General features: G+C 40.3%; 1 protein-coding gene across 1 annotated transcript in view; it reads right to left on the bottom strand.

Annotated features, from left to right (window-relative positions):
- The window catches only part of SCYL1 (SCY1 like pseudokinase 1), a 1581020-nt gene that overhangs the window by 1168578 nt on the left and 392142 nt on the right, over positions 1-20300 (bottom strand). Inside the window, exon 5 of the mRNA XM_044075764.1 lies at positions 2132-2222. Within this exon, the coding sequence (XP_043931699.1) occupies positions 2132-2222 (91 nt within the window). The remainder of the gene's footprint in view (positions 1-2131; positions 2223-20300) is intronic.

Raw genomic sequence — 20300 nt, 5'->3', positions numbered from 1 at the left:
GTAACCCTGGGACCAAAAATGCAGTCGGCAGTCATCAAGAGTCAAGCAACATGGCGAATGGTGCTTTGGGACTCACCTCTCAGAGACATAATGGGGTCTGAAAGGTCTCAACCAGGCCCTGTGTTGATATCACGCCATGTTTCCTAAAGGTGGTCTCTTGTACCAAACAAAACTTATCCCACCAGAACACAAACAGCTGTCTAACTCACAAGCCTAAACCACAGATCCTGGTGTTGGAGGATATGGGGGATGATCCTCTGTCCATGTCATCTAGCTCTGCTGGATCTAGGGTGAAGTCCAGCAAAAACAGTCCTCTGTCCTGAAAACTACCATGGAACCAAAAGCTAGTGCTTCAAGGTGCCATTCTCCTTGATCAGGCTGGACACAAGGATGCTCCACCAGACCCAGAGGAAGATTGGCAGTGCCTACAGCCAAAGCTTCAACCCCTCCCATGTGGCTGTCCAGGGTACTATTCTTAGACCCCTCACCATCTGTTCATAGGTAGGTACTAGGCTATCGGTCCAAGGGCCTATGTAAGCCTAGCCAACAAGGTTACCTGCCTTACACCACCAAAGAAAGTTATTTTCCTGTGCCACTGTCGAGCAGAGACACAGAAGTGATCCCTGGGGTGTATTTCCTATTTCCCATCCACTCATCACGATTTTTCTTGAAGAGTGCTAATGAAGAACTTTGCTTGACATAGATGGGTAGCCTGTTCCAGAGTATGGGAAGTCTCTGGGACAGAAATCTATCCCTCCAGCATGTCCTGTTTATTGTGGTGACAAGGTTTAGGTCCCTATAGCGTGTAGCTCGGAGGGATTGGGATTTCTTTAGGTGTAGCATGTCCAACAGCTCTGGGTTTGACATAGCTTTATATGTTAGGTAGAGATCACCTTGGAGTAGGCGATCTGCTACAGAGTAAAGCTGGAGTTTTTTTGAAGCGGTCAGTGTAGGGCATTTGTTTGAGGCCAGTAATCCTCTTTGTGAGGTACTTCTGTGGCCTTTCCAGCTGCTGCAGATGTCTTGTGAGGTACATTCCAAATGGGGCGTTGTACTCTATAATGGGTCTTATGAGTGTCGAGTAGAGGGGAACAATGACCTCTTTTTTCCTGGATGAGAACCCTTTTATGATGGGGTGTGCCACGTAGAAGGACTTCCCGACTACTGTGGCGATGTGACTATCAAAGGAGAGAACAGAAGGATGGGCATAACCCTGAGACCATCTGCTTGAGGGGGAGGATGTAACGAACATGCTCAGATCATCATCTCATGGATTATTTTCTCTCTAGAAGGGTTCGATAACTGTCTACCATATACTTCCCTAGTTTTTTGATTGTGCTCCAACAAAGGCCTGGGATCATGGCAGGGATCCAAGCAGGTGATGAACATTTTCACCTACTGCCATTTGCTGGGTACTGGGAAACGCTAGAAGATTCTCCCTCCCAAAACTGCAGGTAGTTAGGCTGAAATGCTTACTCTTACAGTATTACTTCACAATGTGCTTCTCTCCTAAGCAACAAAGAGAATGCCAGTGCGATGCAGACTCACAATACAGCAGCCATGCAAACAATAAGAAATACTTAATGCTTTAAACAGAAATGTACAGGATTTTTTTTTTACAAATAATGCCAGTGGCAGAAAAGTACTGGCAAACTAAGAAGCTAGTTGCACTCTGCAAGTGTGACGTGCAAGATCTTGGCATATGCTCTACACAAAAGTACATGACCTTAGTGTGTGAAAATCCAATAAAGGTACACTATACTGCAATAATAAGGAAGAATAAACTCAGATGTGTACCCACCAAGGAGGAGGTTCTTGATGTTCAGTCATCTAACATACATTGCTTTTTAGGTCTTGTTTTATGCCACTATTTTTGGAGTTGTACTTACTTACACACCAAGTACTTTCAAGATTACTACCAGAGATGTCCTCCAAAACATCCACCCAGGTTCAGTTAAAATGCAATACATAAACGGTGAAAATTATCACATGTTGGTTGACCATTACTTATAACTCCATAAAAGAGCAACCTCATGAAGGTTATGCAACATGCAAAGCTGCACCAGTTAAAGTTCAACAGTCATTAAAACAAAAAATACAAAGAAAGATTAGAGTAGAAAAAGCATGTTACCTTTCCAAGAGATCGCAGTGCAGAAGGACGAGGCAGAGATCCATTGAAAACCTCCCAGATAAGACAACCCAGTCTCCACATATCAGCTGACCTATTTAAATATGAATTAAAATCTAGGTGTAATGCAGGCCGGCTTAGTACAGTGTCTCTGCAAATAAGTAATACATCTCATTTCACATGTGTTCATCCAACCTCACAATAACAACAAAGCACTGACCAATCTACAGAAACCGCACCCCAAACACAGGCAATTAAGAACTCAAGGCAGTGACACTGAGATGCCATCCACTATTCTAAGCAATAAAGTGTCTTTTTTTTTTTGTTTTGTTTTTTACAAATGACTGACAAATTTTCTTCCTGATAGCACAAATGGCAGAAAAAAAAACTGTAGAGAGAGAGTAGGAAAATAAAATCTGCTTATCACAGATCTTCACACATCCAATCCATGCCTTGCTTTTTAAGCAAGAGTAGTCAGCAAAAACACAAAGCCCTACAGTGTTTTGTGAGAAAAAATAAAATTTACAATGACTTGGCCTAGTTACCATGGTTTATGGATATATATATTTTTCATGACTTTTTCAATTTTTTTTTAAGAACTGAACATTTATACTGACTAATAACATATACTGTATAAAGTGGGGTGGGGGCTAAGTATGGAAACTTGTGTATGTGTCGTGTTCTCAAGGTAACCAAATGGTAGCAATTTAGGCTTATCCTGATCTAAATAACCTAATGAAAGACCTCTTTTAACTGAATGTTATATGAAAAATACAGGTTATTCTGTCCTTGTGTAACACCTGTTTATCATTCCAAACCATTTTCAAGTTATTCCTCATTCTCTCCTTTAGAACTGGATCTGGAAGTACTACACTCTTACATAATGCTGAATAATGTCTTAAGCATAAGCATTCCTCTTCTGGTGTCCGGTACAAATACTCATTCCCTGATTAAGACCCAACATTATTTTTTAAAGGACAACAACCAAATACAGTGAAACAACTGTCAGCTGGCTTTGCCATCAATATATACTAAATTCACTGTGCAGCTCAGACTTTCTAATATCAATAATGGTCAAATGCATTTCCGTTATCGGTGTGTTTTATTTCTGCATTTCTCCTAAATGCACTCATAACAGACTGTAGGTATAAAGCCTTAACTACAGAGTGACCAGAGTTTGATTAATGGCTTAGGCTCTTGTTGACATTGGGAGGAGAGGAATGGGCAGGGAAGAGTGACATGGCTAGCCCAGCACACTTCTCTTCGGGGATAGACATGGTAGCATTCCCATAATGCACTGTCCCATCATACCATCCCTGAATTATACTTAAGACCACATGGAAGTGATGTGTCTCTTTCGTGTTGGTACACGAATAAATGACTCTGTGGGTTCTGTTTAAGCAGCTTTATTCTATACAAACACATCACTGTAAAGGCCTATTTGACTATGACTAAGTAACTTATATAAAAACTAACTGCTGTGATCATAGATGCTCACTCACTGGCTGTTTCTACAAAATGGCACTACGGATGCACGTGTCTGGAATTTATACGTGCACAAAGCCTTGCATGCTTCTTAAAGACAGCACACATGCTACACTCTGATCTACATACTCACTCTGAGAAATAGATCATGCAATTTGTCATGAAAATATTTAGCATGCAGAAATCAGATAATCTAAAGACATGCAGTACACAACACGAAGTACACACACACATTATGTGTATATAGATATATATATATATATACACATATACACACACAATCAAGTCCACACTGCTGTGCATTTCACACTAGACTTAGAAACATGTCCATATCATGTGACATAAAACTGGGAATCAGATTTAGCAAGTGGAACAGTCTCTGCAAAATGGTTGAACTGTGGAATGTTCGAATTACTTTCTGGAACAGACTCAGACTTTTGAACAAATACTGGTCTGGGAACAATGTCTGACTCGGTCTTTGATTTACAGTCTGCATCACAGATACAATGTTGTGACTGCAATGGTGATGATTCTGGTACAGGAAGAAGTCGTCAATGACTCCTCCTGTACTCCATCTTTGGAGCTTACCCAGTAAGATCTCGGCACAGATGCCTGTTAACTGTCCTATTCGATCAAAACCTTTCATTGTCTGAACTCGTACCATCTCTTCTTCCCTCAACGAAGGAAGTAATCTTCTCGATCTGTCATAGCTAGATTTCTGGATATTACGCTTCAACAACTGAGCCTTGATGGTTCTACTGTTCTTAGAATTAGGCTTTAACAAACTTGATGAAATAGGTAGCATAGTTTTAGTTTGTCTGGAAAGTAGTCTTTGAGCAGGTGAGCCAAGAATATCATCACAAGTTATGTTTCTGAGATTAAGTATATTCAAGAATACAACAGTATTGTCACGCTTTGACTTTTCAAGTAATTGCTTTGCACTCTGTACTGTTCATTCAGCTAGACCATTGGATTGAGGATAATCAGGACTACTAGTGACATGTACAAAGTCCCACTCTCTTGCAAATTTCTGAAACAACTGGCTAGTAAATCGAGTACCATTGTCAGAATAAGGTTTGTGTGGACTACCATGAACTGAAGTTTTAGCTTAGTGATAACAGCTGTTGAGGTTAAATTTGGTAGCAGATCAATCTCAAACCAGTTCAAGTAAGACTCTACCAAAACCAAACAGTGTTGATTATTCCATTCAAATATATTAGTTGCTACAGTAGACCAAAGTAGTTCAGGTACTGGATTTAGCTGAAGCGGTTTTCTTTGCAGATACGCTCTGGTACTATTACATACTGAACAAGAAGAAAGAACTCCATCAATCTCTTTTGATGATGAAGGCCAAAATATTAGTTCTCATGCCCTTCTCTTGATGGATAATAAACCTGGGTGACCATGATGCAAAATCTGAATGTATTCATACTGTAAGAAAGCGGGAACAACAATTTTAGGACCTTTGAAAATAATGTCATCTTCCATCAACAATTCTTCTGTGTAAGGAAAATACGATTGTAACTCAAGTGATACACTAGATTGCTTTGCTGGCCATCCGACATTGACGTAGTGATTAAGCTTTTGTGAAATTTGACCAGTCATAGTGTGATCTCTCAACTCATCACATCTAGTGGTGGAAAAAGTACGCACTAACATTACATCAAACTTTTTGTTTTAGCATCAATCTGTTCTGTTGTACTTCTAGGAGATCTGGATAAGGTATCAGCCAGACAGAGCAATTTGCCTTTACTGTACACCATTTTGAAATTGTACTTTTGCAGTTTGGGCATCATTCTTTGTAATCTCGCCAGAGCAGAATGCATAGGCTTCTTTAGAACAGAAACTAGAGGCTGATAATCAGTTTCAATTTGAATAGCTCGACCATAAATATAACCGTGAAACTTGGAACATGCAAAAATTATCACTAAAAGCTCTTTCTCAATTTGAGCATAATGCATCTCAGTTTGAGTAAGTGTCCCAGATGCCTACTGGTCTACCCACTTGAAGAATAACTGCACCATGACCAAAATTTGAAGCATCACAAGACATAACTAGTTTATTCGCATCATAGTACCTTAACGTGGGGGGGGGGGGATTTTCTGCTTAAGGTCATCAAACATCTTCTGCTGATGTTGTAACCATGACCAAACAACATTGTTGCATCACCTCTCAAAGGTGCTGTCAATTCATTGAAATCTGGTATAAACTTGGCTAAATGGCTGACCATGCCCAGAAAACGCTGTAAACCTTGCACATTATCTGGTGCTGGCATCTCTAAAATAGCTGTTTGGTTGGGTCAGGCCTCAAGCCTGTACTTGTAAACAAATGTCCTATGTAGGTTACTTCTGGAGGTCTGAATCTGCACTTCAGAGGATTGAGCTTCAAGTTTGCTTCATGTACTCTGTCTAGAACTTTCTTAAGGTTTCTTTCATGCACTCCTTCGCCATTGCCTCCAACTAATAGATAGTCTACTATGATGGGACAAGGATAACTTGAAAATAATTTTTCCATTGCACGCTGAAAGGCTTCACTTGCAGAATGTGTTCCAAATGGCATCCTTAAGAATCTGTATCTGCCAAAAGGGGTACCAAAAGTAGTTAGAAATGAGGATTTGCGATCAAGCATCAATTAACAAAAATGAACTCTTTGCATGCAAAACAGAAAATACAGTGGCATTTGGTATTAGAACTGCAACTTCCTCAACTGTGTGCATTGGATGATATGGCCTCTTTAATGCTTTGTTCAAATCTCTAGGGTCAATGCATATTCTGATTTCATCTGAGCCTTTCTTATGAATGGCTACCATGGACAATACCCATTCAGTTGGCTCTGTAACTGGATAAATCACACCTTGCTGCACCATCTTATCCAACTGAGCTTTGACTTTATCTTGCATTGTTACTGGAGCTCTTTTTACTGGTCTGACTACTAGAGTGGCCCTCTGGGTCTAACTTCATAGACTACACAACTGGAAGTTTGCCCAATTTATCATGGAAAACGTCAGCATATTCTGAGAAAATGGTTTCTGAAAAACTTGAACTTGGAACTGCACTCACATGATGAACTTCTTTAGCAAAAGAAAGCAGATTCATTCTCAAACTATCTTTGAGACCTAGTAAATACTGCACTGGTTGTTGGACTATGTAGAATAATAAGTTGTAACAGTTCTCAGCCAAATAACATGAAAGTATTACTGAACCTTAAGTTTGAATTTCTTCACCTCCATACACAACAAATCTCGCACTACTGGTTACATGGGTTACATTGAGTTGTTTGTTGGCTCTCACTTTTGCAGATGTGTCTGCTGATATAACATTGCAGTTTGATCCACTGTCTCCTTTGAGCTCTGTGGATTTCCCATTGATCTGAACCGTACAAAACACTTCACTCCTTGTCAATAAGTTTACTGCATCAACTATTTCTCCCAGTACTGATACACCATCCACGTAGAAAGCTGACTGTTTTGGCTCTGCTTGATCAACCTGATTTCTTGTGCGACCTTTCTGTATAATTGCATGAGGCTTACTTGATTTGCCAAACTTCTGAAAGTGGTTTCATTTCTTACACTCTTGGTATTACTGACCATATGCTAAACACTTATCTCTTTTAGATTCATGATTTGTACCACATTTGCGACAGTTAAAAATAAAGCTAGACTTGGGTTTTGCTGACTCACGCTTGTGTTGCACTGAGACTGCGATGGAACAAGCACTTTTCCTGGAACTCTCTGGACAGCTTTGTACCTTCTTTGGAAACCCTGTGGCTGCCCTTTGCTTAGGCCCGTTTCTGCTTGCCACGTGTTGCATACTGCCTACGTTATTGAAACCATGCTTTTGTAACTTGTATACATGTTCATATGCCTGTCACCTCATGGATCTGACAAATCTCTATCACTTTGCTTAATGTTAAAAGCACTGTCACAAAGCAAAATCTTTCTCACTGCAGCACTATTAATGCCACATACAAATCTATCCTTTATCAGATGATCTTTCAACCCACCAAACCGACACGTTTTCCTCAAGTCAGTTATGTAAGGTGCAAATGTTTCCGCTGGTTTCTGATTTCTTGTGTAAAACAAATGCCTGTCTAATGTAATGTTCACCTGGGGGTTGAACATTTCCCTGAACTTGCATTTTAAACACACTAGGTCTTCTCTGGATTCAGATTGCACAATATGTCTGTCTGCACCCTCACCTTCATATACTGCTGGTGCATACAGAAATGATCGTTCTCTGTCTCTAGCCTCAGATCCTGCTAGATTTAACAAAATAAATGCCCCTGTTCAGGCATCTCTATCTGCATAAGCTGCCTGTATAAACATATCGTACTCCTGTTCAAATATTCTCCAGTTCTCTGCAATATTTTGATCAAACACAAGTGGTTCAGGTTTTCGAAATCCGTCTGCCACATTAACACATACTAGCAAAAGGTCTTGCAAATATGTACAATTATACACATACACACAAACACGTGCATAAGTAATTGACAATCTCTTTGTGCTCTATATCTATACTTTCTCTCTATAAGCTTATCGGAAATGTGCGAATGATTAACCATGTAGTGCTTTCAATTAACTGGACTTTGTGAAATAAACCTCTTGGGCTTCTCAGTGCTTTACTGCACTTTGCGAAATAACTTTTCAGATTTCTTAATGCTTCACTGTGCTTTGCAAAATAGCTTTTTAGATTTCTCGATGCTTTATGGCACTCTGCAAAATAAATTTTGAGCTTTCTTGATGCTTTATTGGCCCTTGAGAAAGAACTTTTTAGAGCTATCAATCCTTTACGAAACTACAGAATAGCTTTTCAAACTTTTTAATGCTTTACGGAGCTTAAGGGAATATTTTCTTGGACTTTGCAAAGCTTTATGAAATTTTTGATAGATAAAGGTAGAAATGCTAAAATCATCGGCGTTCAGAATTGGTAAAGGCAAAAATGCTAAAGTCATTGATCACCATTCACTATGTGGAATTGGTAAAGGCAGAAATGGTAAAGTAATCACCTGGAATTTTATCGATAAAGGCAGGCACCATCACTTACTAAAGTCGTCACTAAGAAAAATTCGAGAACTTTGCAATGCAACTCAACAATTCATGAGCACTGTGATGCTCTTGTAATTTCTTGTAAAAACACTTTCTTTGATGCAAGAAACTCATCAAGCAACTGCACAATGCAAATAGTCACACTTTTGTTGCCCAAATTCAATGTCTTTTGAGGTATCTGCACTTTGTAAATGACTAGATGCAATACACTGAAATGTCCCCAAAATGGCGACTCCTTCCTAGGAAACTCCTTACAGTAGAAGAAGCACTCTTTAATGGCAACATTTTGCAAACAGACACACCCAGCACAAGAACTTTCTTCAAATAACCATGCATTGACTGAATTACATGAAATAGTTGCACTTTACACACAGTGAACTCTTTGAAATACACACACAGTAATAAGCACACACTGTAAGCATTTTTACACACACTGAGATACTTCGAATAACTTTAATTGCACCTTTGATACAATACGAAGTCGTAGTCATGCCTAAACCCAGCACTTCGCACAAATACAGCAGTTGCCTTGCTTTATTTTTACTTACTGTGCTCTTTTCTTTTCTTTACTATATTCTTTTTTGCTCGTTTAAACCCTTTTCTTCTTTTATGCCCAACGTACTTTCTTTGTGCTCATTTTACTTGTTTAAATATGCTCAATTCTGCCTTAAACATGCTTGTTTCATATTTTAAATATATTCATTTCATCAAATACTCTTATGTTAAACATTTTCTTTAGTTAAACATTTTGTTTTCCGCTTGCCTGATAATGCGGTTTATGCCCTTGTAATGCCTTTTCTTGCCTCTTTGCATTGAATAAATAATTAGTATTGCTTTTCATTACCTTTAATTCTTTCGGGTTGTTTTCGCACTGTTTTTTCTCGGTTTTACCTTTGTTGTCATCTTTGCATCTCATGGCTCTAAATGTTCTTCTCTTTTCCATCCCGGTTCTGACACCATGTCACTTTCATGTTGGCTCTGTTTAAGCAGCTTTACTCTATACAAACACATCACTGTAAAGGCTTATTTCACTATGACTAAGTAACTTATATACAAACTGAGCATTACTCACTGGTTGCTTCTACAAAATGGCACTTGGGATTGCATGAGTCTGGAATTTATACATGCATGCCTCACATGCTTCTTAAAGACATAGCACACACACGCTATACTTTGATCTACAGGATGGTTTCAAATATGATCAAGTGGTAACACACACACACACGCACACACGCAGATGAAAGTGATTATCATCATGTCATCTCTGGGACTGCTAAGATGGCTGCACACTGAGTAACAGCTTAATTATAGCTCTCTCAGTGTGAAAACAGAAACTCAGAAGAGAAAGCCAGTGAACTTGTATGTTCTGGGTAAATTTCAGTAACTAGCTAGTAAGTGCACTGCCTGAATGCCAAGAAAAAAGAAATACAGAGGACCTGAAAGAAAATCAGCTACAAAAGGTGAGGGAAAGACATTGAATGGGAAGAGTACTGCAGCTGTTCAGCAAACAGCAGTGCAAGCTCCAGACATGACTTCCATTAACCTAGAAGAAACTGCACACAGACCTGGTTAAAATAAATAGGTTCATAGGTTGGTACTAGGCTATCAGCCCTAGGGCCTATACAAGCCTAGCCATAACAATTCCCTGGCTATTTCTTCCCACATTATTTACTTTCCTGGACCCCTGTCTAGCAGGGCGACTGACGTGATCCCTGGGGTGAATTTCCTTTCTCCCATCCAATCGTCAAGGTTCCTCTTGAAGAGGTCCAAAGAAGCACTCTGCTTGACATGTATGGGCAATCTATTCCAGAGTTTGGGGAGTCTCTGGGTCAGGAACCTATCCCTCCAGCATGTTTTGTTTATTGTGATGACAAGGTTTAGATCCCTGGAGCGTGTAGCTCTGAGAGATTGGGATTTCTTTAAGTGTAGCATGTCCAACAGCTCTGGGTTTGACATGGCCTTGTATGTTAAGCAGAGATCGCCTCTGAGCAGACGATATGCGACAGAGTACAGCTGGAGTTTTTTAAGGCGGTCAGCGTAGGGCATCTGCTTTAGGCCTGTGATTCTTTTAGTGAGGTATTTCTGAGGCCTTTCCAGTTGTTGCAGATGTCTTGAGAGGTACATACAAATGGGGCGTTGTATTCTATAATGGGTCTAATGAGGGATGAGTACAGTGGGACAATGACCTCCTTTTTTCTGGATGAAAAGCCCTTCGTGATGAGGTGTGCCACATGGAAGGATTTCCTGATTGTTGTGGCGATGTGGTTATCGAAGGTGAGACCACTGTCCACCTGTGTCCCTAAGTCTCTTATCACACTTTCTGTGTTTATGTGAAATGAAACATTTATGGAGTATATCAACTCAAACAACAAAATGCTGGAAACAATGGAAGAAGCTTTAACTCATTAACCCAAAGTACCTTCTCATGGTGCCTCTGTGCTTAACACCGAGTGAGCCATGAGAAGATACTAACTGGAAGCTGTTACCCCCGAGTGCCTTCCACAAGTATGAGAAACTGTACACCAGATTTGTAGCTGAACTTAATGTAAAACACGCTGAAATTGTAACTGAATGTGTAAATTATCTTAAATAGTTACCATTCAGCTTGTTTTTACATTAAGCTCACATTAAAGATATTGTAGAAAATCCTGTTTAAAAGTTCTTGGTAAAGCAAGTGGTGGCAGCCAATCGGATTCTTGCAATCCAAGCCACCACTTGCGTCACACCCCCATCCCCAAATTTATTTTCTTTTGTTTTCTCCAAATAAATAGAGGGTCCAGCAGCAGGTATTTCCTTTCTTTCTGCAAATATTTGGAGATTTTACCTGCTACTGGATCCCTCTATTTTTTTGGGGACTCATGGGTTGCACAGATCACCAAAGCTGCAAGGAGTTTCCCGGTCAGTTTCGCCAAGGACTTCCCGGTTCAGCTTCTGCTTAACAACCAAGATAAAAACATATCAGACATGGATGATTGTTAATCATATGCATTAAAATGTTTAATCTCAACAGCGACAGTTTAATTTTTTCAGACACTTTTATGAAGGGCAGAGGGTATAAGACAGTTTGTCACCGCAAAGCAGGCTTACCCCCATCTAATTTATGCTTTTGAATGATGATTTATAGATTTCAGCTGATGTACTGACTGGTATTTTTATGTACTGTGTTGTGGAAGACTTAACTCCAAAGGTTTCTCCAGTCCCGGTAAGCCTGACCGATTTCAGACACTGCTATCCTACTACTGCTTTACACTGACTCTGGCTCAGAAGTAGCGAGTGACTCTTTGAAAAATGAATAAAATTACTTGAGCAAAGAAGTAGCGACTGATGCTGCCAGCAAAGCTGCTCATTTCAGCAAGTGCTGTAACTCCCAGTAAATTCTCTTCTGTAAGCATCCGTGCCAAAGCCCAATTTTTTTCTAGCCCCACCAGCACCCTGATTCAAACCCATAAACTTCCACCCAATCCATGTGGGAAGCTAAGACCCATAACAACTGAGTTTTTGACATGTTACAGGGGGTGACAAGGAAGCATAACTCAGAAGCTTAAAATCATCTTCCTCATAATGAGTGCCATCTCTTCCATTTCTAGCGAGTAGGAGACAGAAAATGGGGAGATTTCACAGACAATATGGCTATAAAGTCTCTGAGAAAAGTCAAACCACTCCAACTTTGTTTTGGAGTATCATTGTCTGTTGCACCAGAAATGATCGGTGCAGAGGGTGGAAGGTTCTTGACCTACAAAGTTTCCAGGGTAAATTGGCTAATGGGTGTTTTAGAATAGGATGTCATGTCCGTAGAAAGCTCATAAGTGTTTTTGATTCAACAATATCATCTCAAACAGTAGTTAATAAAGTACAGGTGCCTGCTAATTTGAACACATCGCTCTATGTCTCTATGTCTGTGTACCTCTTAATGTTAATTTACAAGGAATATTAGTGACAGTTAGTCATCTGTAAAGGTTCCCTGATTTGCAAAGAGTAGCGATAGCATAAGACCTTGAAAAGAAGTGAGCACGTCATGTCGTCTTACTTTTTTTTTCTTTTTGATTCTTTTTTCACTGTGGAGGGATGGCCAAGGAATGGGATTTGGACTACATACTAAGTTGTGAGAGAACCTGTAGATGTTTGTCTTGTGGGTATCCCGTAATCATCTGTACCACAGCCCAATTTTTTTTCTAGCCCCACCGGTACCCAGATTCAAACCCATAAACTCCCATTCAGTCCCTAAACCTAAAGTCACGATCCCACACTAAACTTAACCCCCCCCCCCCCTCCCATCCTCAGTAAACCTACGGTTCCCTTGCCCACTTCCCTTTCCTACATCTCATCCACTTCGTATTCAAGGTTGAGCAAGTGCAACCGTTTGCTTCTTGAGTCCTTGGCTGAAAGGGAATGGAATTCAAGCAGCTGCAGTGTGCGAGAATGTAGTGTTCCCTTACATAAAAATAACTCTTACTACATTTGTTAAAAACAGTTTAGAATCTAACCTATGTAAAAATGTAATTTGTACTGATCCATAAAGTATGGTACTACAAGTCCCGTTTATTCAAATAAAGAGCTTTTCGTTTAATGCGTTGATTAAACTTCCTCAGAGGAAGTTTAATCAATGCATTAAACAAAAAGCTCTTTATTTGAGTAAACGGGACTTGTAGTACCATTCGTGCTTTGCTGCTTTTCAGTTGTCTTTATTGTTTTTTCACTAGTTTAGTGTTTTTTGTGTTACAGGATCCATAATGTATGATCGAAGTGGCTAGAACTGGTCATTACTCTTTGCATCCACATAGCTGGCCTCAAGAATGCTAAAAGATTATTTTCAGCACTTAATGCAGATAAGGTGCTTGCAGACCACACTAGATAAAGAAAAATCCAAACCGTGTGCATTTCCTTAGATGTCTGTCTGCATTTTGTCGGCATCAGAGGCAAAGAGTTGTTTGCACAAGAATTCAGGGCTCAGGATGTATTTTAAACATTACTACCTAATTAGCTTTATTTTGTAGTCCTCGGTTTGATTCTCTCCACCTCCATAAGAATCCGTTCAAACTGGCAGCTTTCTCCCTGTACTTTAGTCTCTTATAGACTCCACCATGGTGATCTGTGTCTGTATTTGTGGCATGAAAAGAAATACCCCTTCTTGACCTCATATTCTTTCATGCAGCACAGAAACACAAGCGATACAATATATTGGGCAGGAATGTTGACTCAGACAGAGCACCTAGTTCAGAGCTCTGCAGTGCATCCCATACCTACAACCAAATGGAAGACATGCTAGCATACCCAGGACCTGATTTAGTGTTACCATATTTGGTTATACGAAAAAGAGGACGAAAAAATATGTGCTGGTTATACCAGCACATATTTTTTCGTCCTGTAAGGGTTGCCAGATTCTTGACTGGCCGGGTCGGGACACACTAGGTGAAGACAAAAAAAAAAAAAAAAAAAAAAAAAAAAAAGGTCCTTAGTCGCACTTCTGTATTAAAGCCAAGTAGCTCAGTGTTTGGCGATTTTTGATTGGCCCATATGCCGGTATACAAGCCAATCAAAAACTCACACAGCGGCCCCTCTTCTGTTCATGTAATAATACAGGATTTCTGCAACAGTACAGTAGCAAGTGTGAGTCTGTGATTATAATGGATGTCTGCAGAAAAACATTAGTAAAACTAAAGATATTTCTACAATTTTACAATTTAATACACTTTACAACCTGCCACAATTTTTGAACAGCTGTAGTTGAAATCCTGCAGCTGATATCCTGTTTATCTTCTGCATACCAAAACCACACAGAGTACTGTGAATGTCTGTTCTATGAAGCAGCTGCACAAATTAATGCATGTTACCAGAATAATCTAGACGTTGAAATTATAAAACCTTAAACAAACTGATAATGAAGTTTGATAAGCCAAACAAAAAAACATCTAAATGAATTTCTGCAATGTCCATTATTCTGGCATGTATATGAGAAATAAATAAAAACAGATGGGTATGCTGTCAAAGCTAACCACAGAAACCAACAGACAGAGAAAAAGCATTTTTACCAACAACTTCATTTGATGTAAAATGTGTATTAAACTATTTAATAAACAACATTTAATATTTTCTCTGATAATAGTTGTTAGTGAGACTGTAGTGCCTAACCAACTGAAGTACCTAATTGTATATGTAATAGGTTGATGGGCTACAGTTAGTTTAGAAAAACAGTATCTGTTCTAGTTTTTGTTCTGCTGAGTCACTGTGCTGCTAAAATACAGACATAGAAATGCATGCCCTAGTCTGATTGCCATTGCAAGAGAAACTGATGCAGTGCTACTCATTCAGAGTTGTCACTTGCCTGATATGGCTGGGCACAGCAGGCTTTCCTCAGCCATCAGTGCTGTGTTAGTGGAGGCTTGTAGCCATGCATGCATGCATAATGTGTTAGCAGTCTTTATGAACTGTGGACCAAATACATGCATATAAGCAACTGGGAACAGAATGCTGAAGATTTCACAATAGTTTGTTTGTTAAATGGTTATCACAAAGCTCACACACAAGCACATTTGCATAACAGTGAGTGAAGTAGGCCCATGATGTAACCTGATATGCTACTTGATTTTACAGATACCTGGCGAAATGTTGCTATTCGGAACACCTATCACACTAATGCTACCGTTACTACTTTGGCCTCAGTATATGGTTATAATTCAGCAACAGTTAGGTCACAGTGCACATTAGGTTCAGCCCTGTCCAATAAACAGAAATAAATAAGTAAGTAGCTGTGTTTGGTCCAGTCCTAGGTTACGTTAGAAAATTCACCCCAGGGATCTCTTCAGTGGCTTTACTCGACAGAGGCACTGGGAACTAAGGTCAGCTGGTACGATGCCAGGGTAATCCTATGGGCTAGGCTTGTAAAGACTCCAGGGCCATTAGCCTAGTACACGCCTATGAACACGTCATATTCCACTAGCTTGACAACTAATTGGCCTGGATAGTAGTTAAATCTTCAGCGGGGTATAATATGCTGATGTAACTAGACTACTAATGAGCAGAAGTTTGCAAAAAATCACTGTTTCAGATGGACAAATCATTAGATCTTTTGTCTTGCCTCCTCTTTGGCAGTCTTGTTATTTAAAAAAAAAAGTTCCAACTATTACAATTTTCCAGTAAATCTTTTTTGCTATCCATGAATTTCCTATTGATCTTCATGTGACCAACTAAACTGGATACATTGCTTCTCTTGTGCACCTTTGACAAAACTTTTCAGCTGACATTTATTTTTCCTTGTGTAACACTACTTTTTTATATAGCTACAGTGTTTCCAATGGTTTCCTGACTCATCGAAGGGGACCTATAGCTTGCAAGGAAGTGGTATGGTATTTGGCTGATGGTCATTTGAAGCTGGAGAAGCTCCAGTTCATTGTCCTGTTTGACCAGGCATGAGATTTAGTTTTATGTAAATTAGGACACCTCCACCTTTGCTCCCTGTCTGTATATTAGCTGTTGTAAGGTACAGTACACAAAGGAAACATGATTTGACTATTACTTCCTTATTTCCTGCCAGTACTTGGTTCTGCTAGCTGTTTTCTGTACGATTTTGACCTGCAAAATACTGTGTTACTTCTTTGTGATATTTGATATGGCACATGTTCCTTTACGTAGTTATGCCGCTAATTCTTGCAAAATTCCCTACAATGAATTTCTTACAGATGTCTCCAAACTTACTAGCTGACTATTACAAGCATGGAGCTACCACATGTTTTGTGCTTTTTTCTTGGCTTGGTCAGTCATTTGTGGAATTTAGATAGGAGGAAGGGCCTCAATATACAAGTGTTATACTATTTTACTGAATTACTCTGGTGCTCTCCTTACTGAGGATACTGAGTCTCTGTTACATAACAGCTCCACAAGGTAATACAATGAATGCCTACTCAACAGGTTATGTGTAGCAATTATCACCTGTGTCTGAGCATGCATAACTTTGCACGTCATCACAGTGCAGTTACAATATAGCACGGAGTCATTATCACTTTTCAGGCAAAACTCTCAGCAGCTGTCACTGTTATTCACATAAGTAGAAGTCGTTATCACACTGATAAATGCACAAGGCAGATATGGGTTTTTCTCCACTTGGAGTCACTGTAATCCACCACCCACACCACTTTGTTTCATTTTTACAATTCCAAAAAAATGCAACAAATCTATGAGGCAATTTTGTTCTTTTTAACTTGGCAAGTTACTACAATAACAGATTTTTTTATAGACTGTATGAAGGATATGAATATATGCTTTGCCAGAAAATCACAAATAGTTCTGATAATCAGACCAAAACTATGAAGCTTTACCTGGACACTTGAGATTTCTGACCTTCTCACATATAGCAACACACTCACCCTCTACTTCAGACATAAACAAGCACACACCTACTCTCTCACATTTCTATTTCTTTATGTATGTTCTCGGATGTCTGTATTATATCTTGTCTGATGTCTGTAGTATACCTGGTCTGATGTCTGCCTTGTGTTGAGAGTATAAAATCTGTAATGCTTTTCTTATAAATTACTAAGGTCATCACTTATACTACACAATGAATGTCTTAGCAGTAGACATTTATACTTTGTTGATAAGTGTAAGCATAGGCCTGGCAGATGAACCATTTACAGGTTACCTCTGTCCCTTACAGACATAGATGCCAAACCAGGGATGTATTTCTAGTTTCGTATCTAATTGTCCAAGTTGCACTTGCATTGGGATAAGGACGAACTGTGCTTCACATGGAGGGGCAGCCTGTTCCATAGATGCAGTACTCTGTGGGATACATACCTATCTCTCCAGCTTCATTTTGGTGGATGTTCTTACCAAGAAGTGTCACTAAAGGGTCGTATGGAGACTGATTTTCCATACGATTGTCTGTTCCTCATAAAACGGACTGAAGTTGCTAAATAACAGACATTTCGGTTTTAGATTTCATATTCCTTAGAAAAATGCATACTAACAGAAATCCTGTTATTCTACCAATTTTTTAAGTGCATGACAGCAATATTTACAGTCTGACCCTATTTATTTTATGCTTAAGTTCTTGCACTATGACAATGAAGTTTGTGTGTGTGAGACAGTAAACTGCCCTAGCTAGGTTTAACAGATGATTTGTAATTTGCTTAGTGTCAAGCTCTGTACCTTACTATTCAATCAGCAATGTATATTACATTAGAATGTTGTATACCACTGTGTTTTTCAGGTTTGATTTCAAGTGTAAAGCAACACAGCCCCCAATGAAGATGCCATCCGTTGAGGAGAAAGTAAGCATCATTTACCTGCTGGGTGAGGAAACGGACTCTGATGGCTGTAGCAGTGGTTCAGACACAAGTATGTACCTTAAGCCACCACATAATGCCAACTAGAGTGAGGATGAAGATTATGACACAGACGATGAGATTCCACTCGCATGTCTGCGTGACAAGGCCATTGCCTGCGATATGGATGATGCCCCTGTGCCAGCCATTCCTGAAAGACCACTAGGACTTGCCAAAGCAGACCTGACCAGTAATTATGACACTGACCATGACAGTGAGGATGAGGTACCACTTGTACACCTAAGAAAGGGGGCCACACACAATGGCCACCCAGTGCATTCAGAGTTTGACGCAGATGATGACTTGCCTTTATCTGTGTTCAAGAAAGCGAGTGGTATGAGTGACACACCTAAGACTGCAAGTGCTGACAAGGTGTGGATGTTTCTTCGACTGTACATGACATTGATAGTCCAGAGTATGTGGATTGGGATGGAGAAAATCCACTAGATACGAGTCGAAGTAGCTCCTTGTCAGGCAATGATATGGTTGTGCCTCAGCAGGGAACATCTGTTAATAGTTCACCAACAACTGCATGAAGTACAGTTGGTACTGACATTGAGAGAGCACCATCTCTCAACCTTGCAGCACTTTGCATTCCCAACTGTTCCAGGCGACCCAGTAAGGTACGCTGAGCATGCCCACCATGTAAGATCACGTGGGAAAAACACCTCCAAACTGTACACATTGAGGACTTTGTGGGGCCAGTAGGCCCAGTAAACAACTTGGGCTCAGTTAGCATAGAGATGGACTTCCTGAATTTGATGTTCCCAGAGGAGCTATACACCCTTATTGCCAATGAAACCAATTGTTATGCTGCACAGAGGCAGGCCGCAGCAGGCAAGTTGACACGTGGTGGAGTCCTGTTTGTCCAGGACAAATACACACATTTCTAGGTGTCAAAATATACAAGTCTATTGTACATGTTCCTGAATAGAGGCAGTACTGGGAAATGCACCATTTATATGGTCGCTTTCCAATAGAGAAGTACATGACCCGAGATAGGTTTGAAAAACTTTACCAGTACTTCCACTGCAACGATAACAGCCTGAGCCTACCACAGGGCTCTGTGGGTCATGACAAGCTACATCATGTACGGCCAATACTGGATGCAGTACTTCGTGCATGCAGGACACAGTACAATGTGCATTGTGGGATGGCTGTAGACGAAGCCATGGTTGGCTTCCGTGGACGCTTGATATTTAGACAATTTATGCCTAGTAAGCCAGACAGGTATGGCATTAAGGTGTGGGTGTTGGCAGACTCTACCAATGGGTATGTACGTGAATTCCAGGTATACACTGGAAAAGCAGAGCAGAATGCAGAGGTCGGACTGGCACACAGCGTTGTGGTTGACTTAACTAGGGGACTGATTGGCAAGAAGCATCACATTTACTTTGATAACTTCTTTACCTCTGTTCTGCTGGCACAGCAATTGCTGCAAGATGGTCTACACTGTTGTGGAACCATGCACACCAATAGGTCAGGATGGCCTCTAACATTCAACAGACAGGCTATTGGAAAAGCAACTTGAGGCTACTACAAGCAACTGCAGAGTGGACTACTGCTAGCTAATGAATGGAAGGATAGCAACCCAGTATTCCTCCTGTCAACTAACTGTAACTCACTTGCCAGTCTCCAGCATACACAAGAGAAAGCATGATGGAACCAAGGCATCGGTGCCATGTCCACCATTTGTAAACATGTACAACACTTACATGAATGGGGTGGACTGAGCACAGGACAGGACACAGTATCCCACTGCCAGAAAGGCCCGCAAATGATGGCTGTACTTGTTCTGGTTCTTATGGGATGTGGCCATAGTGAATGCTTTCATTATATTCCATGAAAGTAACAGCCACTAGAAACTGTCACACTCTAGACGTGCTATTCCAGCAATACAGTTACAGTACTGAAAAAACCTAGGCTTGCCTCTACTTGCCAGTTACACCGAGAGAAAAAGATGCATTGAGACTACTGCACCAGAGGCTGTGAGCCGATTTGAGCATGGCTCTCACTTTCTGGTGAAATGGCGTAAATCAAGATGCAAAAACTGTGCCAGCAAGAGTAAACGTGCTGAGCCACCATGGGGTGGCCCGACTTGCAAGGTCAACCTGTGTGTCGAATGCTTCGGCAAGTACCATAAATTTCTAGTGGGTTACTGACATCAGGAAAGGCACATTTTGCGATGCACAAGACAAATCAAGATGTGTATGCATATGGTACTGGGGACATTGAAGTGTGCTCCTGACTACTGTGAGTGTCAGTGGATGTCACATCTAAACATCATGCACCTTAGGACCATCTTGGATGGCAGCGGGGAACT

Source organism: Protopterus annectens, chromosome 6.part1 (genome assembly GCF_019279795.1).
Source record: "Protopterus annectens isolate FY-2018-M chromosome 6.part1, PAN1.0, whole genome shotgun sequence".
Classification (NCBI taxonomy): domain Eukaryota; kingdom Metazoa; phylum Chordata; order Ceratodontiformes; family Protopteridae; genus Protopterus; species Protopterus annectens.
This window is presented reverse-complemented; position numbering and strand designations above follow the sequence as displayed.